This window comes from Venustampulla echinocandica (genome assembly GCF_003357145.1).
Source record: "Venustampulla echinocandica strain BP 5553 chromosome Unknown scaffold_11, whole genome shotgun sequence".
Lineage (NCBI taxonomy): Eukaryota > Fungi > Ascomycota > Leotiomycetes > Helotiales > Pleuroascaceae > Venustampulla > Venustampulla echinocandica.
This window is the reverse complement of record NW_022474216.1, coordinates 296,390-320,262: the sequence shown is the minus strand read 5'-3', so window position 1 is coordinate 320,262 and position 23,873 is coordinate 296,390. Positions and strand designations below refer to the sequence as shown.

General features: G+C 50.1%; 8 protein-coding genes across 8 annotated transcripts; 4 read left to right on the top strand and 4 right to left on the bottom strand.

The window, feature by feature from the left end:
• Positions 1 to 134: 134 nt before the first annotated feature.
• Positions 135 to 735, top strand: BP5553_09629 (uncharacterized protein; the record flags this gene model as incomplete). Its single annotated transcript, XM_032018252.1, has 2 exons — positions 135 to 354; positions 509 to 735. 2 exons carry the CDS (start codon positions 135 to 137, stop codon positions 733 to 735), a joined length of 447 nt encoding a protein of 148 aa, XP_031865551.1.
• A 139-nt stretch (positions 736 to 874) lies between these two features.
• BP5553_09628 (Thioredoxin-like protein) lies at positions 875 to 1,514 on the bottom strand (the record flags this gene model as incomplete). The annotated part of the gene is made up of 2 exons (XM_032018251.1): positions 875 to 1,316; positions 1,387 to 1,514. The coding sequence occupies 2 exons, from the start codon at positions 1,512 to 1,514 to the stop codon at positions 875 to 877; spliced, it is 570 nt and encodes a 189-aa protein (XP_031865550.1).
• Positions 1,515 to 2,470: 956 nt separating this feature from the next.
• Positions 2,471 to 4,920, top strand: BP5553_09627 (MFS general substrate transporter; the record flags this gene model as incomplete). Its single annotated transcript, XM_032018250.1, has 3 exons — positions 2,471 to 2,678; positions 2,745 to 3,462; positions 3,519 to 4,920. The coding sequence occupies 3 exons, from the start codon at positions 2,471 to 2,473 to the stop codon at positions 4,918 to 4,920; spliced, it is 2,328 nt and encodes a 775-aa protein (XP_031865549.1).
• A 2,345-nt stretch (positions 4,921 to 7,265) lies between these two features.
• BP5553_09626 (uncharacterized protein) lies at positions 7,266 to 10,144 on the top strand (the record flags this gene model as incomplete). The annotated part of the gene is made up of 6 exons (XM_032018249.1): positions 7,266 to 7,509; positions 7,566 to 8,791; positions 8,842 to 8,932; positions 8,979 to 9,076; positions 9,124 to 9,943; positions 9,996 to 10,144. The coding sequence occupies 6 exons, from the start codon at positions 7,266 to 7,268 to the stop codon at positions 10,142 to 10,144; spliced, it is 2,628 nt and encodes an 875-aa protein (XP_031865548.1).
• A 683-nt stretch (positions 10,145 to 10,827) lies between these two features.
• BP5553_09625 (uncharacterized protein) lies at positions 10,828 to 11,200 on the top strand (the record flags this gene model as incomplete). Its single annotated transcript, XM_032018248.1, has 2 exons — positions 10,828 to 10,968; positions 11,057 to 11,200. The coding sequence occupies 2 exons, from the start codon at positions 10,828 to 10,830 to the stop codon at positions 11,198 to 11,200; spliced, it is 285 nt and encodes a 94-aa protein (XP_031865547.1).
• A 988-nt stretch (positions 11,201 to 12,188) lies between these two features.
• On the bottom strand, positions 12,189 to 12,695 carry BP5553_09624 (uncharacterized protein; the record flags this gene model as incomplete). The annotated part of the gene is made up of 1 exon (XM_032018247.1): positions 12,189 to 12,695. The coding sequence occupies one exon, from the start codon at positions 12,693 to 12,695 to the stop codon at positions 12,189 to 12,191; it is 507 nt and encodes a 168-aa protein (XP_031865546.1).
• A 2,254-nt stretch (positions 12,696 to 14,949) lies between these two features.
• Positions 14,950 to 15,869, bottom strand: BP5553_09623 (uncharacterized protein; the record flags this gene model as incomplete). The annotated part of the gene is made up of 3 exons (XM_032018246.1): positions 14,950 to 15,236; positions 15,289 to 15,331; positions 15,525 to 15,869. 3 exons carry the CDS (start codon positions 15,867 to 15,869, stop codon positions 14,950 to 14,952), a joined length of 675 nt encoding a protein of 224 aa, XP_031865545.1.
• Positions 15,870 to 16,976: 1,107 nt separating this feature from the next.
• BP5553_09622 (Fatty acid synthase-like protein subunit beta) lies at positions 16,977 to 23,379 on the bottom strand (the record flags this gene model as incomplete). The annotated part of the gene is made up of 2 exons (XM_032018245.1): positions 16,977 to 18,139; positions 18,189 to 23,379. The coding sequence occupies 2 exons, from the start codon at positions 23,377 to 23,379 to the stop codon at positions 16,977 to 16,979; spliced, it is 6,354 nt and encodes a 2,117-aa protein (XP_031865544.1).
• Positions 23,380 to 23,873: the final 494 nt, after the last annotated feature.

The following is a 23,873-nucleotide window of genomic DNA, read 5'->3' as shown; positions in this document are numbered from 1 at the left end:
CTCGCGAAACTCGCCGACGAGAGCTTCAAGCTCCCCCTCTCGCACTTTTTGAACGAAGTCGACTCCCGTAAAGTTTACATTGTATATATATACTCTGCGATCTACAGGAATTCGTTCAAAACCTCGCCCTCATCATGTGGTCCCCAACATCGGCTTCCAACCCTGCATCGCCAACGAGTCCCCGCACCCCACAGCTGCCCCAACCACTGCAGACCTACCGGCTGAAAAACCAAGGACGGCGCATTGCGCAGATTGTGAAGCTGAAGCCGGAGCATGCGGATAAGTATAAGGAGTGCCATGCGAAGGTGTGGCCCGAGGTCCTGAAGCAGATTAAGAACTCGAATATTGAAGATTGTAAGCTCCCTTTTCGTACTTCTTTGCCCCGCTGCTTATCCTGGTCTTGTGGGCTCGGGACTTCTTCTCTAGTTGTCAATTCAATTGCTATTCTTCCGCACGGTGGGCTGGGCGGGGCTGAGCTGAGATAAGCTGATACTTATTCTTCCTCCAGATTCCATCTTCCTCGATCCAGACACAAATACCCTCTTCGCGTCGTTTAAGTATGTTGGTTATGACTGGGCGGGCGATATGGAGAGGATGCGGGAGAATCCCAAGGTCCAGGAGTGGTGGAAGATGACGGACAGTTATCAGGAGTCCCTTGTCGAGGGCGCGACGAGCAGCCTAGATGGGGAGCCTGCGTGGTGGAAGGGGATAGAGGAGGTGTTTTACACTCCCTGATGTGATATGTTTTCTGCGTGTGTGTATGCACCCTGGCATTCATTCGCAGGGGGAAAGCATATTCTATCCGTCCTTGTCATGGCTTAATGAATACACGAGGAATGCAATTGACGCAAGAAAGGCATGTCTTTGGGATTCGCTATTTCGTGTTTCCAAAGAGCCCTCCAAGTAGCCCCGTCCCTCCTCCGTATAGCCCCGTCCCTCCTCCGCCTTGCCCACGCCTCCGCGCCTCTGTCCGTATCCATTCCTTCATCCACTCCTTATCCGTCAACTTCTTCGGGTCTACGACCTTGGTCCCGGTCTGTGCTTCTCCGCGGTCGAAACTTAAGAGGGTTGGCAGGCTGGTAATCATGTATGTCATTCCCAGGCCGCTGTCCATCACGTCCGGGGTGTCATATTCGACCTCACAGAAGGAAACGCCGCCCTCCTCCTCGCCCACCCCGGCTTCAATGAGCTCCTGAAGAAGGGGGGAGACGGTTTTGCAGGTGGCGCAGTAGGAAGCTGTCCAGAGGGTTAGGAGGGGGGTTCGAGAGGAAGTCGAGAGTTGGAGGTAGGAGGAGAAATCATCGTAACGGCGGACTCTGTCGCCCAATTAGCAGAGCGTAGATATAAACATAAATACCCCGGGGGGAGGGGGCACAAGTGGCTTACGGCGTATAGACGCGGTTCTTGGCCTTGTTCTCGGGGGTGGTCGAGAAATGCCGTGTAATTGGGGCGGCAATTGGCGCTCGCTTTCTCAGGGAGACTCGTAAAAGCCGCGGAGCTGGCCGTGTTATCATTGCAAGGATACGCCCGAGGGAGGGCGATGGAGCAAGAGTCGGTGTGAGCGAGAGGCTGGGTAGCTGGGTAGCTGGGTTGTGTGGGGGATGCAGGTGAGCGAGTGCAGTTGGTGGAATTGGTGATGTACAGGAGCTCCCACAGTGCTACGAGTACAAGAATGCTGCAGTACAGTCCAGTGCTAAGCTCCATGCAAAAAGATCGATCTCCGCGCTCCCAACGCTCTTCCAAGCACAAACAACGCCGAGCTCGGCGGGGCCAGGGATGGTGCGCGTCATGTGATGCAGACCAAAGACTCACTTGATGCTCTCCATGTTCCTTTTATTACTTGATTATTACCTTTCTTGCCTCGTATCTTGACATCTGTTCGCACCCAGTTCTCCTTGGGCCGAAGCATGTGGAACACGCCAAGCGGGGATGGGCATCACGGTGATCACTTGACGGCGTTCAGATGTTCAGATGATACTCGGTGCTGGGGGAACCTGGGGCTGCCAGCAACGCGCCCACCGCCCAGCGCGTCATTGAGCAGATCCGAGCAGATGGCGGTGGGAGGGAATGGATGGTGGCTGCATGTCACCGCCCGGCAGTACTCTGCGCACAGGAGGGAAACGCGGGGAGCAGCACAAGCAAGCACCAACGTAATCTCCCTCCATCAACGCCCAACTGGTATTGTAAGGGAGGTAGGTATATAATCTAGAGGACCCCTATTTTTTCCTTACCTTTTCCCCCATCCTTTCTCAGTACTTGAATTCAGTACGTGGTCCGCAGTCCGCACAATGACCCTCCGTTGAAATCTCGACGTTTGCCCCCCCCCGAAATCCCAAAGGGAGAGTTGCTCGCCCGCTCCATTGTTAGCCACCGCCTTGGCAAACGCCCAGCAGAATATTCCATAAAGGAGACCCTGAAGTTGCTACGAAGTACATAGGCGCTGCTTAGACGGCCATATCTGCTACACGAAATGGCTTCTCCCTCAGACCAGGAAGAAACTGGGCCGGCTCCAGCCTCCCTGGCCTCACGCTGGTGGTTCTCTCGCCGGTCTGCTTCCAAGCGGGACGACCGCCGAGAAGATACAGACACGAGCAGTGGCGAGCCTGAAAAGAACACCACCCAGCCTACAAAATGGAGTTTGGGAGTGCTCAACGATTCATCCACCCATGAAGTCCCTGGTGCGTCTGATATCCCTTCTCTGCCATTTTTTTCTGTATCACAAACACTGACGGGTGTGACAATAGGCTCTGTTCTTCTTCTGTCAGGCCAGCGCAATCAGCCCTTGGGTCTTCGAAATGCGCCGGCTAGAGCGTCTCATTCCTCCTTACCTCCACAACCTTTTACTACCATTCAGAATGACCACGAACCTCTGCCGGAGGAGCTACCGGAAGGCAAGAAGACCACACCCGATGGTGCCGTGATACTCAACCCCCAGCCGGACGAATCACAGAATGACCCATTGAATTGGCCCAAGTGGAGGAGAGATGCTTCACTGTTATCGCTCGGTCTCTATTGCATGATTGGTGGTGGTATGACTACAATCCTAGCCGCGGGCTTCACCAATGTCGCCGAGACATACGATGTCACAGTGCCGCAGGTAGCGTTGACTACCGGACTGTATATGATGGGGCTCGGCGTGGGTTCGATTATCGCCTGTCCAACGGCCATTCTATTTGGAAAACGGCCCGTATACCTGGCCAGCGCTTTGGTATTCGTTCTTTCCTCGGTCTGGTGCGCTCTATCGCCGACCTACTCTTCCTTGATTATTGCAAGAGTCGTCATGGGCCTCTCAGTCAGCTCGGTTGAGTGTCTGCCATCGGCGACTGTTGCCGAGATCTTCTTTCTCCATGAGCGTGCATATCGTATTGGCATATATACCCTTCTCCTTTTGGGCGGAAAGAATTTGGTGCCTTTGGTTAGTGCAGTGATCATCCAGTCTCTAGGCTGGCGATGGGTTTTTTGGTGAGGCTCGATAATCTTAATTATGAAATATGGGGAAATGTGCTAACCCATTCCAGGATCGTGGCCATGTATGTTGGCTTCTGTGGGATGCTCCTTTTCGTTTTTGTGCCCGAGTCATTCTGGGATCGGACGCCGCGACCAAAGAAACATAAAATATCAGGGAATACATCCAAATCGTCTCTATTTCGGAGTAAGGCGGCGTCTCAGGCGCTCTCAGGGGAGCATACCGTTATTGATGGGAAGCCTGGAGAGATTAATGATGAGAGCAGCCCAGCTGCCAGTTCGGCCGGGGCAGCTCTCCCCCAGAGGCCCCCGGTAGTTCAACGAGCTACTAGTCGCAGCCTGCGTTTTGATATGGGCCACCAGGCGAGGTTCACCAGCGACTTGGAGAAGCAGGCAGATGGTCCTACTGAAGGACTTCCGGAGTCGGAAGTTAGTGAAATGGGCCAAAACAACACTGCATCCCTAGATCAGACCAAAGGCGAACATTCAAACCCAGATATTTCGGGTAGCCGATTAGAAGGCGAGGCTACATCTAGTGGACTCCAACCTGCACATACTGAAGCGTACGACTTCCAACAAGAGGCGGGAACTGGCCGCCCACCCACGGGGAGGACAGATTCGTACGCCGATGGAATGGCTATCGGGACCTTTGAACCCCCTCTTATTTCCCAACGCTATACCAACACGATGCGGAGCCGCCCGGCGTTGACATTCGTTCAGCAGATGAAGCCTTATAATGGACGGTTCTCCAACGAGAATTGGCTGCGTGTTGCCGTCCGACCCTTTATCCTATTCGCATATCCCGCCGTGCTCTGGTCAGCAGGCGTCTATGGCTGCGCCGTTGGATGGCTGATCGTCCTTTCTGAGTCCGTGGCGGAAATCTACCGCAGCCCAGATACATACGACTTCCACGCCCTTGCCACCGGCTTGGTCTACCTCTCCCCGTTTATTGGCGGCATCCTGGGCACTTGCGTCGCCGGGAAGGTTAGTGACATTGTGGTAAAAGCAATGGCGAAACGCAATGGCGGGTTGTACGAACCGGAATTCCGCCTCGTGATGGCTGCCCCCGTGGCCCTCACAACCGTGGTAGGGCTCATGGGCTTCGGCTGGTCCGCGCAAAACCACGATCACTGGATCGTGCCCACCGTTTTCTTCGGCATCACCTCCTTCGGCTGCACCCTCGGTTCGACCACCGCCATCACGTTCTGCGTAGACAGCTATCGGCAGTATGCGGGCGAGGCACTTGTCACGCTCAATATCACCAAGAACATCTTGCATGGCTTGGTGTTTAGTTTGTTCTTCAATAACTGGCTAGAGAAGGATGGGAGTAGGACGGTGTTTATCTGGTTGGGAGTTATCCAGTTGGTTCTTATGGCCTTCACAATCCCTATGTATATATTCGGGAAGAGAGCGAGGATGTGGACCGTACGGAAGGGACTGATGGAGAAGTTTTAGCTTGGGCGGAGCATTTTGGTTTTGCATTGGGTGCACTTTTAGCATTGGGTAGTTTCTATGGCTATTTTGAGTAAAGAGAGGGAGATAGTTTTGTGGGATTCTCGGGATTTCTCATAGCATCAGCTTAGCGTGGTGTTTTGGTGTGGAAGGCGCACTTTGTTGCTACATTAGAAAGCATCTCTTACGATCTATGTATGAAATAGCTGGTTTGGAAGTGAGTGATATATATATATATCTTGTGAACAAGAACAACTTTTTCCAAATTCTCGTCGCTCCTCTTCGACTCAGAACATCCACAGTAGTGGTTGAATAAACGTGTGTCTAAACGAGGAACAAGAACACAATGCCACCGTCTGAACCACCAGGAGGAAACCTTGTACGTATGTCGCTGCGTCCTGCAGATTGGGCATGATGGTAGGTGCATATAAGACGAGAATTCCGCGGGGCAATTGATTCTCTGCGTACCTGCACGGTATTCTACTGATGCATTCTCGTACCAGCAAGCAAATATGTATTTATCGATAGTATCAGCTTTCCTCTGATCGAACCTAGCCCACAAACCGGGTCACTTAAGTGCGGAGGAATAAATAGTGACGATGAAAAAGTCCGCCGTGAGGAATATATGAACTCTGGAACTATTAATAATTGATCTAAAAACGCGAACACACACAAGCTTTTTCCGCACCCGGCGATCGCTGCTATCCTGGTGCCGCGGAGGGGATATTATTCGGGGGATCGGATGGTTGTTACAGGGTGCTATATAGTAATTGTTCATGCGGAGATGGTGCTAACTGCTAATCTGGTACCAAGGGTATCTTGATTTGGGTCCTTGATCCGGGTATCGTCGTACGCTATCGTGGAAACATTTATTTGGCAGTGGTAGCGTCAGCTTGCCATGCGGAGACTTCCAAGGCGGCTATGTTTATTAGAGAGCGAAGCTTGAAATGCAGCCAAATCCGACTAAAGGGGCTAATATAATATGTACGAGTAATATGTCCCACTTTCTTCTCTTGTTGGAGTTGAAGCCTCACTTCTGGATGCCTGCAACTCACTCCGAACCGCGGCAAGCAACCGAGTGATTATTGATAGATATATTGGGGCTTGCATCTATGTACAATACATCTGCGCCCGCATCTGCATCTGCATCTGCCATCCGGTTGTGGTTGCCGACTTGCAGTCATAGCAGTGAGACTCGGTACTCGAGTACCTCGTCTGCCTGGAATATGTACTTGTCCCCCAAGGTCTTTCATCATCTGGGGATATCTGCACGTTTTGCACACGACTGGCCCGGCTCAAGTTCCCCATTGCCCCCGTGTCTGCGAATCCGGGCAGCTCCACGTGGTGGTGACACCGGGCTCTGGCTCGTCCGCTATCGCCGCCCAGCTTTGCCCAGCTTTGCGCAGGACTTAAGCGTCGCAAGATAGTAAGACGAAGCTTATAAACATACAGTAGTGCTACGGTAGTAGCGGTAGAGGAGACAAAGCAGCAGCTGGCTTGCACAGCCATCATGGACGGGACAAGGATGCCCGCAAGGCAGAAGAGCGGGAATTTCGAGATACGCAGCCTGTAGATTGGATTGTTGGTCTGACTGGATTCGGGGTGGGTTGTGGTTGTGTTGGCTTTGGCTTTGGCTCTGGCAATAGGAAGGATGGAGGAGGTGAGAGAGTGAAATGAGCAATGAGCAATGATCCATGAACTGAATGATCCTTCGCCAGGTTACCTACGTATTCGTTTTGTCTTGATTGTCTTGTCTTGTAGTTAGTTGCACCGAGGCTTGTCTATTGTACTTACTCCATCTCCTTCACCAGGGGCAGGGCAGAACACCCACCAGGACAGCCTCACTTCTCCATCATTATTCTCCGGCGGTTGGATTGGACTCCAGCCTGCCTGTGGATGAATGCCGTTATATCCCTTCCCTACGCACGCACCTACAGTACGATACTCTCCTTCTCTCGTCTCTCGTCTCTCTCGTACCTTACTCCTCCTGTCCCACCTGTCATGTCCCACCCAGGCACCCCGATAGCATAGCACTCATTGCACGCAGAGCATAGCATGACCGTCCCTTGCGCATTTCCCGCTGCGTCGCCCTTTTCTGCTGCAGCTACACCAGCTTCTCGTGTCTCTTTCACCCGTTTCCTCATCTACTCTCCTTCTAAATCTTCTTTCACTTGCTGTTTTCCCTCTATTATTTCTCCCTTCGCTCGAACTGCCATCATTCGGTGCCATAAACCGACCTGAGCTCTACTTATATATAACTACCTACATACCTACCTACCTTATATATACACGATCTCAGAACCCCGCCGCATGCGACACGCGGCGGATCCGCCCGCCCCTTCACAGCCATGAATGCCGACTTCGAGACACCGATCAAGAGCATCCTCAAGACGATCGAGTCCGCCATCAAGCTAGCACGGAGGGTTACTCGATCTGCCGACCTGGCACCGGCGGATCAAGGACGTCTGATTTCCGAGTCGGCGCAGGAGTTACAAGCTGCGCTAGAACAGAGCTCCAAGGCTATTAAGGATGCCTATGCGCAAAGCTTTGGGATATGTGGCGAGTCGTTCACCCAGCCTTTGCGTGAAGATGGTAAGTGGACTAGTCTGGGTGATAAAGGGGACGGGCAGTGATTGACAGCTACGTAGCGGCCATCCAGACCCGATTAAAGGACCTCCGGATCGGGCTGATTGATCAAATCGACCAATGCAATGATTTCGATGACGATCTCGACTTATTCGACCCGGCAGGCTTCGCCGATATCCAGCACCAAGCCCAGAAATGCGGTGAAGAGTGTATATCTATTTTCCATGACCTTCGGGATGCCCATTTCACAGCCTGTCTGGGGAGCTTCAGGCCGGAGCAGGAGGTAAGGAACCGGTCTGGGTTTGCAGCTACGAAGCAGTCGCCCGAAATTGATATGAGAAGCCAACTCCCTCCCACGCCGAGCGAAACACCTCGTTCATCCCATATTGCACATATGCAGGTTGCCACGCCTCCTCTATCGGTGCCCCTGAAACCTAGAAGCCCATGGTCCATTGAGAGCCCATCACAGTTCGATTTAGGGGCATCACGTCCCGTTCCATGCGCTGCCCCAGTGCGACGGCGGCCCGTACCTGAACCTTCCCCAGCCTCATCCCCATTAAAGCCAGAAGGACAATTTACTCCTTGGATACCAGACGAAATTGTCCATTCGCGAATTAGCACCAATGATGAATTTTTGGAGAGGAGGAGGCAGTCACGCATATTGTTCCAGAATGAGATCCAGAGATCTATAAGCCCCACCACCACCACCGAGCGCCGAGTGAGCGAGGCATCTAGCAACAAAATGATGGTAGAGCGCCCAACTGTCTCCCCAAGCTCTATGGGAGAACGTCATTCAAGAACGAGCTCAAGCGGATATGACTCGTTAATTACGGGCCAGCGGAGTCAGGGTCAATTTTCACAGGGGACGCGAAGCTCAAGGGGCAGCTCTGTCCTCCACGATCGCCAAGCCCAGAAAATGGAGAGTCAAGAACTAATATCCCCTCAGACTCCCTTCCAAACGACGCCGTTCAGCCCTGTCAACGAACGCCGAATTTCCAATCACACTGAAATATGGAGCGCTGACCCAATAGCTCCCCAGGCTCATCCACATGCAAGCGAGATCGAGTCTGGGCTAGAGGTTGTAATGAATAATAATATTAACTATGATACCGAGAAAATGCTTGTAGAGGAGCCAGTATACACTCGCACCACGCCTACCACGTCGATGAAATCGATCGATCACCACATGCGTCATGATACCTCGTTTTATAAGTTTGGTGGATTTTGTGTTGGCGCGAAGGCAATGGTGAGAGGAGAAACAGGGTTCAAAGTTGTGAAGAGGCCATCTGTAAGAATTTCTGGAGCTCTCTAAAAGAATTGGATCTGATCAACACGCAGGGACACTACAGCGCGACCGTGTCTGCCAGGTGCATTAAGTGCTCTTATGAAGTTGGATGGAATGATGTTGAGAAGGATAGGTTACTGCAACGTAAGTTTTTAGTTCAGCAACCGATGGTAGTGATTGACTTTATTAGGTGACGGTATATATGGAAATTGTGGAATAAGATGGCGACAACGGTTTATTTCCAAATGCCATGTCAAATCCGGCTCGATTGAGGAGCCATTATATGCTGTCAGTTATTACTCCGCTCAAATCTATTTTCAACTAACCATCCATAGTGTATATTCTGCATTGAGGAAGGCAAAACCGTTGAAGAGCATGATGCCACCGTCTTTTTCTCGGTGGGACAGCTGTTCAGCCACTTAGCCAAACATCCTCGTCCTCTCCCAAACGTCGCGGGCATAACCACTCTTTACGGCTTTCAGCCACCCGAGGCGCTCGATTTCGACCTACATTTTACAACGACCGAGCCCCGTCTCTCCCAGTATAACATGATGGAGATTGCTAGCAAAGTTTCAACCCGACCCTCTGCCCATGCTATAAGCACTCATCGTCCCAAACCTTCAGTCAGGGCTGCCCGTGATCCCGATGGAAATCAGAGCATACATTTCGCAGCCGGGGCGAAAATAGTTGGCATCACATTCCCAGAGCGATTCGGCGGGCAATGGTGTTTTGGATATCACGATGGTGGGCGTGGATGTTTTCCGGCGGACAAAATAATGCTCGCAATGCCAGTCAAAGAAGATATCCTTATGAATCCCCAGAGCACCTTAAGCGCCATCGCAAGATGGGACTTCAAGCCCAAAGACGCGAAAGACGGCGGCTGGCTAAAATTCAGCAAAGGCGATAAACTAACTTGTATCGGGTACACTTTCCAAGATCAATGGTGTTGGTCGGGTCAGACCAGTAAGGGCAAATGGGGCATCTTCCCTTCGTCATTTGTTAAGGATTTGAAAGATACGATATTCATTCAACGTCCGGGAACGATGAAGAGCCAGGGTTCTGTGAGGAGTGGGAGTGGGTTTGGGAGTATCATGGGATTGGGGAGGAAGTCAAGCAAGAATCATGAAAGGACTAATAGCATGTTGAGTAATGGGAGTGGGTCGGGGAGTATTTCTATTAAATCCTCACCCGGGCTGGAGACCCTTAGGTCACATGTGGGGAGTTGGAAGGGTTGATGTTATTGGTCGATGGATACCGATTTGCGATGATGTTGATGGGGTCTCATGGGATACGAATAATCCACAGGGGATCGGCGTTTGGGATGAATGGAACCACGAGAAATATCACGGCCGATGAGTAAACAACAGAAGTGAGGATGGAATGCGTTACAGAGCGAAGGAAGGCTGTTGAAGCATGGTCAAGGGCATTGTTTTTAAGCGGGAGGCTCTTGTATATCCACATGTATGTTTAGCGTCACGATACCCCCTCAAATTAGCATTACTTCTTATTTATAAAGTTATGAGCATTTATATACCATCAAACCATCAAATGGGAAGTGATATATGAAGACACTTGATTTACGATAGAACATTTGATAATATCTCGCACTAGATTTTCTTATGAGCCTTGCGCTATTCGGAGATATGCAAGGTGGTTACGGTAAGACCTACCGTTTTCTTTTAACGGAAACTCTGGTGTTATAGTGCTACACTTGGTTTCATTGGTCTATGTCTTTTTAGAGACGGCGACATATTCACTTTTCACCCCAAAACGCTGCAAATGTGTTTCTTTCAGTGAGGTTTCCTCTCCCTTTGTCCCCACCTTCCCTCTCCAAGCCAACCAACAACTTAGTGCCCAGAGGACATCATACCAACAATCCTCATCAAGATCAAAAGAGTCCCATATACAATTCTCTCAACTCCCCGCAAGCTCTTCCGTCTCCCCTGTCTCCCCTAGGAAGGAGCCACTCCCCCGATCTCAAGCAACAACCAAAATCTAGTCGTCCTACACTTCCCTGCAAAGCATACACCACCTCCACGATGTCGAGACGCCCTGAAAAAACCCTACGTGATCGGATTGAGCAGCGGAGATGGACTAGGGTGTGGGTTAAGAGAGAGCTTGAGCGGATGAAGCGCCAAAGAGAGAAAGAGCGCGAGGAGAAGGCGATGAAAAAGAAGAAAGTAGGTTGCTTCTTTTTCCTGAGGCTCGATGGAGGCGTGGGAGAGAGGGCGTATTGGCTAATGCGATGTGCGTGTATTTAGGACGAAGGGGGCAGAAGAGGCAGAAGAGGCAGAAGAGGCAGAAGAGGCAGAAGAGGCAGAAGAGGCAGAAGAGGCAGAAGAGAAGGAAGAGAAGGAAGAGAAGGAAGAGAAGGAAGAGAAGAAGAAAATAGGGGGAAGGAAGAGAAGTTAAAGACTTACAGATAGGGGCGGTAATGTGCATATGTTTGAAGCCGGAAAGGGCGGTCCGGGGCGGAAAGCTACAAGTCTAAGCTACTAAGCCTCAAGAAATAAATGACCTGACAATGATGCTGCAAAAAACTGAATCCTCTAATCGAGGAGTACATACATATACTCTTAAAATAAAGCCGCTCTATACGTTAAGGGCACTACTGCTCCTCCTAATTTAATTATGCCGTTTTATAAATTGGCCACATTGGAGTAGCATACAGAGACTTACACAGCGCTTAAGAAGTGGGTGGAAAGTGTCTTAGGCGAGCTATAAACATAACCTTGCGTATCCTCCCTGGTGGTTTCAATCTTTATCCTGCCCCACGCAGATAGCAGAATGATGACCCTGTCTTATCCCTGGCTCTACTTGCTCCTCCCACTTTCATAACCACAGTCTTTCAATATCAAATTCGCCCATAAATGTTGAAAGCAATATCTGAAAATCGGAGACATTGCTACAACTTGATCAATTTGAAGACATGTTGCCCTGACTTTGCTACTTTGATTGTGAATTCCGTGAAATGCAAATGTTAAACTTCCCAGGAGTTAGCCAAAATAATCCCCACAATTGTAGTGATCAGAGATATAAAACATACCGAAGAACAAACAGTGTAAATAAATATATTAGTGCTTGAATCATCATTCCAGAGTAGCCATAAGGAGGTATTTGTGATGGCACACCCTACTGCCCAGGGGAGGCTCCCTTGCTGCTATGCCGGCTCATCCAGAATATCGCTTGGAGAGTGTAATCGAGGGACTTTTCTCACAGGCCAAGGTCCAAGGTCTTGCTAGAACTAAAGCCACCCATATGAAGGTGCAAGACAGCATTGCTGGCGAAGAGAGATTGCAAGTTACGGCATCCGAACTCTCATATACGACCCTCCCAGACTTGTCCATCCTCGCTGCACCTCACTCCTCACTTATCCTCCCCTCTGCTCACCTCCGTTCACCTAGCCGCTACCGTCTCGAACCTCGCCATCCTTGGTGGGGATGGGAGGAGACGGGTTAGGCGATGGTCCGGTGATCTCTGATACTGCGTGTTCCGGTGCCTTGAGTGACAGTATCACGACGGCGGCCCTTTGGGCATCCTCGAACCAAACGTAAATTTCTTCGCATTCCGCACGCTCATTGATTCTGTCCAGCTGCTCCCAGTTGACTTCGCATATCTGAACCTTTTCCGTGTCCTTACTCCTGTCGGCATCGGAGTCTCTAGCGCGTAGCGTGGTCTTAGTGGTGCCCACGACTTCGGGGACTGAAGGTAGCTCAGCCAGCTCCTGTAGCTTCTCGGGAGTAGAAACTGGGCCGTCGGGGCTGATGACGACGGGGGCACGTTTCTCTGGCATCCGCCATCCGGATTGGTAGGCGGCCACAGCCTCTGCCCAGAAGGGCCAACGTGTGCTATGTTGGCTGGTGTCAATTTTGGATTTACCCAGTGCGATTCTCAGATCGTCAGCCATAATTTGCGATGGTCTCGGGAGTGAAGGGTAGCCGTATGTGTAGATGGGCGACTAAGAGGTTCAAATTTTGAAGTTTGCCGGATAATCTTCTGAAGAACACTCGATAGGGAGCATAGAGTTGGTATTGCTAAACGTGTTTATTTATCGATGGAGAAGATGGTACTGAGTAGTGGTAGGCTTGAGGTGCTTGTAAGTTGTAGTTTGGTAGAGGTTACTCTGTACCTGAGGCTCTCCATATCGATAGGGCTGCGGTGTCACGGAAGGTAGCCGATAGGTGGGAGTTAGTCCTACTTACGGTGTATTTTATTCACTACTGGGCACGACCCACGGTACAGGGGCACCTCCACAACGTCAATTCTAACATCAAGGAATACAATTATCACTAAAATATCGCCTGTCTCGAATCTCGATACCGTAAAGGTCCATCTTCCTTGCTAACTGTGGTTTAGTGCCCTCCTCGAGTGCCCTCGGCTTGCCTTGTTTACGAGTACTCTATTCGAGCGCCTTGCGCCTTTCACTGGAGTAGTCTATACCAGGCTCACTTGACTTCAGCTTCTTCGCCAGTAGGCCACTACCATCCGCGCGCTCATACCTTTCATAAGTTGCGACCACCGCCCATTGCCTCTGATGGGCTGTGAGACCCCGACTTTCCCGTTGCCCCCATTCCTCGCTTCAACTCGTCCGCAGCTGGAGTACCGCTTTGCCTGGGTTAAAGTATAGAGTTGGTTCTGTACAGTATCTTCGCTTTCTTTGTTTTGATCCAAATGCTGTGCGATGTGAAGAATGTTTCCTACTGTTGGTAGGCACAGCAGTGAATACCAGGCCCAATTGGGATGATTACGAGTAATCACATGCTCCATATGCGAGACCCCGCCACCTCTCATCTCGAAACAATATTGACGAACCCTCTTAAAATTCAGAATTCGAATATCCTGCCAAACTACTCGCATACCACGATGGAAGGTTTGATCTTCATCATTGAGGGGGTAGACGACACTACCCCCGAAGAAATTGCGAAAGAGAGTGTTACAGACGATCCGCTCTTTGAGCTGAAGATCGTGACGATTCTCCCCGACTACCTCTAGCCTGACAGCAAGCCGCCCCTCACACAAGCTGCACATTCGCTCGTGAAGCTCCTCCCAGATCCTCCGGAGCCTCGTGGCTGGACAAATGAATTATCAACTCTCTGGGAGCTTTGTATTTCTGTTGGAAAGCAAATTCAATATTCTCATCCATCCATGGTGAAACTTGTACGACTGGTGCTGGAGTTACGCCGTTCTCCCAAAACAGCCTTCGTAGGCTTCTGGGTAAAGCTTAATCCTTCTTATATTGTTTAAAAGATTGCAAAAGGCTTACCAAATTTATCTCAAGGATGAGGAGAAGAGACTTCGTTACAACAATGAGCTGAACCTTCTTGGGGAGACTTTACGAGAAAACTATGATCGTAAGTTTGAGCTTCTAATCATTCCCTTCTGAGATTTTCTTCATCTCTTGTTACTTCTCATATGCTGTTCTAAGTCCTGCCTTCGATGTCTATTTATCCTCTATCTCATTGTGTCGCGCGTCTAATATTTTTACGCTGATTTGTATTCTTCAGCCCCATTTTCTGTCGACGAACCAGAAGAAGCATCAACACCTGAATTTGTTCGTCGTTGGATCAACTTAAATGCTTTTTGTGCACTTCTCCATTAGCTTGGAGGCGTGGGCTTGGAGAAATTCTGCCTCTGGACAATGCGGGAGGCCTTCGAGACCTCTTCCTCTGTGCCCACCTCAAGCCATGACGAGCCCGCCTTTAGTTGCCGTGTTGCTGCCGCTGCTTAGTGGGTTTTGAAGTCCGGACAAACGCTCTTTATACGTGCTCATTTTCCGACTACGAATACCGATATGGAGACAGGTGAATATCTTGATCTAAATCATTGGCGGCACTGGAGGAAGATGTTCAGGGGTGCGGCCGAGAAGAAAGATGGCATAGATAACGAAAGTAGAGGTCTAGCATTAAAGGCTGCAGATCTGATGGACGCCCTCGAGAAGAACATGCTTGGGACCTAAATTACGACAAGATGTACAACACCGATTGCACGTATTTGGCGACCTTTTGTTCTATGTCCTGGTGATCCAAAAATATCCCAGAACTGCATCTTCTTTGCAACAATTCCCAGAAATGAAGCTCAAATAATTTTTGCAGCCCATAATTGAATGCTTCAAATTTTAATCTCAATCGCTCCTAGTACTTTTATTTCCGGCTCCACGCACTCTAGACTCCATTCCGACAAGTGTCGAATAAGAAAAACCGAGTTGACGGCAAAGTGATGGAGTTATCAGTCGAATTTCGCATCCCTATAGCTAAATTTGGCTTATTGACAAACAAAAATAGACTTGAAAACAGTAAGAGAGCTCTATTTTCCGTCAGAGCCAGTCTCTTCTTGTTCGAGTGATGTTTGTTGGGGACCGGAATTGGTGCGTGCCAGGTCGATTTCTGGGCTTCGATGGTGGTATGTTTGGATGTATCTGCGTAAGAGTAGAGGATCTTTGTGATGCTATCTACAAGATGAATGTCAGCGGCATGGTCTATTCAGCTTACTGATGTACTCACTAGCTAGGCTAGTATTGTTTCTTCCAGATGGCTGGGGTCCTAGCTAGTAGGGTCAGCAACCAAGTGTCAAAGAAAAGACAATGAGGAGATATAGTATAGTACTGTAAAGTGATGCAACTTGTCCAAGAGTAAGCAGAATCGGACATCTATTGCTGCGCAGGTCCCGACGGTCAAAGGTCATGGAACCAGAGGTGAAGTCAGGATCAGGGGCGTTTCGGTGCGGGGTTTATCATTACATCTTCTCCTTTAAGAGCCACCTCGCGATCTGCCTCGCAAGCTCTAGCTGTCCACGAGAGCCTATAGAACGCGCCTGCGCGGCGATGATAGCCGTACTCTCCCTCAAAGTCAAAGAAGCATCGTCCAAATTTCTTCATCAAAAGTGGATTAAGAACCGGCCAAGAACCGGCCACTTTATCACTTGTGGGATCCCAGCCATTTACTTGGCCGCTCTCTGGATCATTTGCCAGGTGTACTGGTTCCGTTGAAGTTGTGGTCGCGGTCGAAATCGGCCTGAAGTATAGAGCCTGCTGGATCGCTGGGGAGTTTGTTATAACGCCATCCCACGTCTTGCTTACTCGCATGGTAAAGACCAGCAGGGTGGTGGGTCAAAGTGAAGGAGAATTACCTCCAGAAGTTATGGTATAGCGGATATAGCCTCCATTGTAGATGATCAAATATTTATGTATCGATATTGAGGTGGTTGGGTCGCCAGTGGTCTTGACACAGAAACCGAAATTGAAATAGAGAAACACCGCTATGAAGTAGTGAGTTTGTATTGCGGTAAAGTAAATATCGTTTGGAGCACGCAAGGATCTCAAGTTAAAGCAGGTGTAAGGTTGTTGATTTAAGTACGATAACGGAAGTGTACGTCAGGGGACGGTTATAAGGGATAAGGGAGCCGAGCGAGCGGTATTTTAGCGCATGTGTTGCCTTAGGCACGAATTGATTGACCACATACAATCAGGGGTTCACCAAATCTCTAGTATCGGAAAACCTCGCTTCAACACTTATATATCAAAATAAGCAGAAACCTCTTAACAACTAGAGACGGGCGACCAAGCCTGTTGGTGTGTAGTAGTAAATCAACCACCATCAACAGATAAACTAAGATAACCTTAGGTGCTCCGCTAGAGTTAACAAAGGCTAGAAGTGCACAGCTCAAGTTTCTCAGTATTCAACGCTCCAGAAGAATATTCCTTTTACTATTTTTTTTAGTTCTGTAATAGTTTCTTCTTTCCCTCACTTCCTCGACTGACTCGCTTGTCCTATACATTTCCTCGTGTGATAAAAGCTAAGAAGCTGCCCAGATAGCAATAACCCCAATTCTAGTGAAAGAGGTGGGATAGAAAAGTGAGAAGATGGAATATGAGAAACGTACATACCCCTACTGCCGAATAGGAGAAGGTTGCTGAGAGCACATCCGCTCACGAGGTGGATTATATCAAATTATGTTCTACCGTTTCCAACGAACTGATAATTGTAAATCACAGCGTTTTTAAAATGTATATAAGAAGCTGGTTTTACAAAACTGAACATCTTAATTATAGAACACGATACTCCATAGTTCTAACAACCAACACATACACTCTGTCTAGGAACATGTATCATTTAATAATCTAAAAATCCATACGCCCACCGTCAGGTACAAAAACAAGAGGAAATCTTCAGAACATCTGCACAATCCTCATCTAATGGGTACCATTCACGCCATTAACACCGTCCACACTATCATCATCGTCACTACCAACACCGTCCACGCCATTGGTGTGCGATACTCCATTAACCCCATTAGTTATCGCCCCCTCATCCTGGTACTTCTCCCAATTGGCCAACACCGCCCCGATCTTCGGCGAGTTCGTCAACCGATAAACATCCTCGAAGTATTCCTTGGTGAGCTCGAATGGCCGGGCGGTCACGTTGGGGATATACTTCCCAATGAGCTTGCTCGGATCAATCGTCGTCTTGTTGATCTTCTTGAGCAGGAAGGAGCGGAAAGGCTTGACGCCAGATCGTAGGAAGGTCGAGTGGAAGGGGACATCGATGCCCTTGAGGGGGATGGTGGCGAAGCCGCGTTGCAGATCGAGTGGTTTGGGTTTCGCCTCTGTTTGCTTTGCGCATTCGCGGATTATTTCTACCAAGTGTGCTTTGACGTCTTCCAGGGAGAGGGTCTGCATTAGTTGCTGGATATCGATCTTCTGGGCTTTGAGGTAGTTGGTCACGCCTGTGAGGGTATCGAGGGCGCGGAGGTCACCAGCGCAGACGTATTGCATGTTGGCGATGTTGTAATTGACAATCTCTAGGAGCCAACCAGTCTCCTCGGTAATATTGCCCACGACGTACTGCAGAGCCTCCTCGTTGAATGTCTTGGAGATTCTGCTGGGGTTGACGGCGCACATGGAGTAGTTGGATCTGCCGGACTCGTCCCGCTCGACGGCGACTTGCATAGTGAGACCTCGGTAGAAGACAACGGAAACCAAACTCTCAATAGGCATGACATCAGCCAGAGCAGCAAGAGCAGAGTATTCTCCGAGCGAATGCCCAGCAAAACTGCTATCTCGTTGCACGAGGCCCTTTGACCGCATGTCTTCGAAACTGGCCTTTTCCATCAGGGTCAAGGCAGGTTGGGTAAATTGTGTCGCGGAAAGCAGACCAGTTGGCGACCGATATGTGTATGAGGTAGTACGCTCATCAATCTCCTTGAAGATCTTCTCCGATTTGGTAGAACCATCAACACCCACAGTTTCGAAAGTCATAGCCATATAATTCTGGCGGATGGCCTTGCCTCGAGGGCCACCAAAGTGGATGGTGAGCTCTTTAGGATTGTTCTTGACAATGTTGGTGATTGCAAAACCTTGAATGATGTTAGCTGGGCACTTGGAAATTTGACTGAGGAACCTTACCATAGTTATCCATGAAGTGCTTGTCGGCCCGATCCCATACCTCCTTCGCAACAGGGCTGCTGGCATAGAGCTCCATGCCCATACCTTGCTCTTGTGAACCTTGTCCAGTGAACACATAGGCAGATACAGGTTGTTCGACTTCAGCTTCACCAAGCAAGACTTTGTCTTCGGTCTCCTTGTTCATTGCCTCGACCTTGATGATCTTCCGACCGGCAACCATGCCGACATGCTGTAGCTTGACCTCGATGTCATCATTGGGGAGCACCATGCCAGTCAGCGAAGCGTGGAAGCTTCTTACGCGGCCGACATTGTTCTCAGCAGCCCAGGTCTCTACCAGACTTCTAACTGCGGCGCTGGAGTACATGCCGTGCGTAATGGTGCCGGGCAGGTTGGCATAGCTTGCGAAGACACGGGATACGTGAATTGGGTTGTAGTCCCCAGAGACACGTGCGTATGGTTCGTTAGAAGCGGGAGCCCTGAGGAGTAGTGGTGTCTTTCCATTCAACGGGATGGAGTTCTCAAAGTTTATGGGCTGCTCAATCGACGACCCATGTCTTTGGAGATAGTCGATGACCGGATTTCCGTGGGAAACATCTGCCTCGTAATCAACGCTAGCGACTTGGATGATCTCTTTGGTTGAGAGTTCTAAGAGGACTTGTCCTCTGGTCTCCACGCTACTGAACACAGTAGTGTTCTTGAAGCGCACCAAACTCTGGAGACGGAATGTCAAGGTCTGGCCAAGTAACTCATGACTAGGCTCATCTAGGTTGAACCATTCCTTGGATTGCAAAACAGCGACATCCTTGCTCGTTGCTAGGTGGATCTGCATTGGTGTCTCTGTCTTACGCTGGAAGGTGTTCTCGAAATCGGTATAGACGCCACGGTACAGGAACTGCGAGGTGACCTCCATAACTGGACGTCCTTCACGTTTGATGGTACCACAAACCTCTACCATTTTGCCGGAGTCTTGGTTGACTACAGCATTGATCTGGGCGGTAGTTTCAACTTCATCGCCCTTCTTCAAAGGTTCGGCACCAGGAAGCATGCGGAATCCATTGGAAAGATGGACGAGCTTGAGGAGATCACCGTCAATGCTCTTTGGGAATATGGGCTTTGTGATGGCCTTCCAGCCAACCACAATGGCGAAATCCATGGGAGCCAAAACTTCCTTTCCAGGTCTGTCGACGAACGCCTCTCCAGTATTACCAACAGCATATACGAAGTCGTTGATAGCCTCGCTTGTAATCGTAGCCTTGCCACCGTCGAATTTGCCCCTGACTGAGGCATCAAGGTCTAGAGGCTCGTTTCCGAACCACGCCCGCCAGTAGAACTCCTTGATACGGTCATTTCGACCTTGCATAACCTCACGGATGGGTGCATAGCCAGCCTCAGGATGGTATGTGAAGATAAGTGGCAAAGCAACAGGCTTTCCAACGGCTGTGGTATCCTTAATCATGTTGACTAAGATCTCGTTCTTGTTGGTCAATCTAACATTAATAACCTCGACATATTTATTGGGTCTTGGTTGCTCCTTCACGGTGATGACGGTCTTTGTGGGATCACTGGGGTGAGAAATCTCGATGAACAGGCCACGAACAGGGGCAAAGATTCGCTTCATTGGGTTTGTTTGGAACTTCTGCCCTTGAACGAAGACCTCAGAGGAGAACAGTGCATACCTCCATGATCGTTTGTGGCCAGCGAGTAGAGATAGCCAGACATCCAAAGGTGGGAGTGGAACGGCGGCAGAAGATGAGATGCGGTATGTCGTTTTATCAGTGTCTTGCGAGATGGTGAGGCCTTCTAGATCGACCTCTTGCTCCGAGTCAATAAGCTTGCCACCGAAATATTCGATCACTGGAATGGCGGACTCATTCCCATTGTAGGTGTCTCTGGTCAAGCCCTTGATATGGGCGTTATGGATGCCGTCAAGAATATCCTTAATAGGCTCGTCAACGACCTTGGAGTACTTGGCAGCCATGGGGCCTTGCAAGATACAAGTTCGGCCCACGTCCTGATCTATAACAGCCTCGAGATCCTCTGATTGCCACAAAGAATCCTTCTTGAAGAATAGCTCAAAGTTCTCATCCAGCGCGGGAACAAAGGTGGTTGGCTTCTGGCCGCGGCGTTGGCATAGGAGCAAGAAGTGCTGGACATCTTGTGCGTTAATGAGTTGGGTCTCGGCCTCGGGATAGGCGACTAAGATTCTCTGGACGGTTGCATATGGGGTATCGAGTTCCGAATAGCTCTGGAGCAGCGATGGACTTCCTTGATTTGGCGTAAAGCGCTCCTCAACACGACGGATGAAATCGCCGGTCAACCTTGTGTAGGATTTGTCAATCCAGCGAGATTCGTGCCGCACGTACATCAGATCGACCATACGCCGAACGACCTCGCCATAGGTCATATCCTCAAGGTCAACAGTCTCACCGGCCTTGTTGCGTCCAAACCAGACCTTCTGGAAGTCATCGTTGAGCTTCTTGATGATGTAGTCGCGGTTCTTCTTGAGCTCTGGGACACGTTTCTCCTTTGGCAAGCTGAAGATCTTTGCATCCATCTCAGCCCAGAACATGACACCTCGGGTGGCAAGTTTATGGATTGGCTCTCCCATCTCGGATCTAACAGTGATAACACCTCCAGCGGGCCCTTTGTAGGTCTTTTCCCACTCACCGTCATCTAAACCTTCTGCCTCAGTGATTGCCTTCTTCGCATTTTTGCTCGTATGGGCTTCCTTCGCAGTCATCATACGGCTACCAAAGAGACACCCATCGAATGGCATGGGTGGGTAACCGTATTTGGCGGACCATTCGCCAGTGAGGTAAGGGTATGTATCCTCAGCGCCACCGAATCCACTGCCTGCCACCAAAATGATGTTATCGCTTCGTCTGATGCGACCATACATTTGAAGGATGGGTTGATGAAAATCTTCAAATGAATGATGTCCACCACCACGACCACCGGTCCATTGAAGGAGAACTGGGAATGACGGGTTGGCTTTTGCGATGTTGATCACGGCCTGAATTCCCTCAACGGAACCTGGCTTGAAAGAAATGTGCTTCAATCCAAGTGTCTCAATATACTCTTGAGCAACGTCAATTGAAGGAACACCGGCGCCGATGGTCAAGCCTTCAATAGGAACACCCTCGGCACGTAGCTGGCCAAGAAGTGGGATTTGCCATTGCATGGCACGGGGATTGACGTAGATAAGGTTGACTGTGATACCGCGTCCTGTAGGAATAGCATTCTCGATCTTTCTTAAAGCCTCGGTCATAGTTTTGGCATTATAGTAACCACCACCGGCCAATTCAATTTGGTAACCGGCGTTCATTGTCGCTGCAACGAAATCCCATGGCACAGTGCAAGGTGTCATACCTGCAACCATAATGGGGGGTACGCCTAAAAGTCTGCTCATCTTGGTATCGACATAGGTTTGGCCGGTTGAGTTCTTGATCAAGCGAGGACCGTGCTCTTCGACCCAATCCACAGCGTATCTTACTGCGTGCTCCTCATCTCTATCAAAGAGCTCTGGCTTGTAGCCAACCTCTGGGATTGTACCATCAATCGCCCCAGCTAAGATCACACGAACACCAGTTCCTTCTTTGTTACGGCTAGTCAGGACACCGAGGCCAGAGATGCCACCAGGCCCAAAATCAAGCACATGAGTCGCCCTTGGGAAAACGGTTGCTTTCTCCCAGTTAACAGGATCATGCGTAATCAGGCGGACAAGTGTCGGTACGATGTTGCCCTTTACTTCGGTTTTGATGTCATTTCCGGTGTTCGTATCATACACAGGGATCGCCAAGAGCTTGCTATCAATCTCAACATTTTTGAGATCTTCGGCTAGTTGTGGTGTGGCACCGGCGAGGTATTTGCTATGGAATGGCGAGGTAATCGGCAAGAACCGATTGACAAATCGGACCTTTCGTTCCGTGAAGGGGATGCGCGTTTGATCAAGGCCGGTGGGTGCTTTGACTTTTCGGAGTTGGAGGTTGAGACCATAGAGGGAGATGGGTGGGCCAGTAACCACCAGATTTCGTGCACTGTTAACCAGAGAAATGGCGATATGGCGATCCTCGGGAAGGTATTGGTTTGTAGCATCGATGTGCTGCTGGACCTGAGCCCGTGAAAGATCCCGAATGCTAAGCATGGGTGTGGGGGTGCCTTCTCCATTATCGACAGAGTCTTGCAGGATTGAGGGGGCGAGTGAGGTTGTGGGATATGTTTGTTGACTTCGTGATCCAATCCAGAAGAGGATCGTGAGGGCCGAAATGGCAATATCATCAAAAGACTCCCAGGAATCCGCGGCCGAGGTAGCCGCCGCCATAACAACGCCCTGAGAGTGACCGGTTGTACCACTTAACCGTTCCCGAAACTGACCTGGCGTAAGACCAAGTATCTTACAGGTAACGGTATAATGTGCAAGTTGCACAAGCCCAATCAGCGGGAAGCTAACAGGCGCCGACACCATATAATCGACATCTGGGGTTGCCTCCGGATCATGGAGCCATGCCATCACATCCAGTCCCTTCGAGTACAGCTTTACTGCCCTTGGATCCCTAGACAGATTTTGCAGTAGCTCGGCGGCCGACACCACCAAATCCTCTACGAAGGAGGGGTAGGCGCGGTAGAGTTCGCGGAGCTCGTCAAAGTATTCTTCGATGTTGCCCTGTCCACCGAAAACGCTGTACACCTTCGCGCTCTCGTCGCTGGCTGCGCGGAAGAGTGCGGATTCATGGGGCCGGATGGCTCTGCCGATGGCCGCTCGAGCAGCATAGTAACTTCGGACAACTTCGAGTTTCTTCGCATTGATGCCGGGAAGCGTGGCAGTCAGCGCGTGGACTTCGTTCCCCCGCAGAAAAGCACGCTCGAATTCGTTGAGGACGAGTGTTAAGACCTCGGCGTATGTGCCTTGCGCATCGTCTTCGCCCTCATCCACATCTTCTGCAACGAAGCCAAGGTATCGCGCGACCAGCTCTGGGACGGACGAGGGCTCGTCATCCTGGGCTAATTCATCGGTTGACGCTGGGAGAGATGCAATAAAGCGATCCCTGATCTGGGAGGCGTGGAAATGGAGGTTTGTGGGAACCAAGAAGGAGAATTCGAGAGAACCATGGCTGAGGACGAGAGGTCGCAGTGATGCAGAGGAGCGCGGTGTCGACACGCCCGTCTGAGGGCCGGTGGACGTTCCGTACATGACGGAGAGAATTATGTGTATTGTAGAGGGGATGGATGGAGGGATGGAGCTGTTGGGGGGAGAAAAGAAGTTAGCACTGGTTCTGGCGGCCCGGGAGAAACTGAACCGACCTTGTTTTTGGAACCTCCAGAGACTCAATGAAGAGCAGGAGCAGAAGTAGTTACAAGAACAACTCCAAGCAGACGAAGCAGAAGAAGAGGCAGTGGGGGAGGTGGTGTAGTTGTGCTCCTCTTGTTTTGTTGATAAGCCTTCTCTGGTGTATCGGCAATGGAGAATTGGAAGCCCGACAAAAATTATAAACAGGAGGGAAGCAAGACGTTAGACGGGGGCGGAGACGAGATGCGGTGCGGGAGGTGGAGGATCAATTGAGGGTATATGGGAAGATTGTGAGGATGGAGTATTTTGGGTTCTCGTCTTTGGCTTGTCTTGCGCAGGAGAGGGCAGCGTCGGGCAAAGAATGAATGATGAATCTCTCTCTGATTCTCCAATATTGA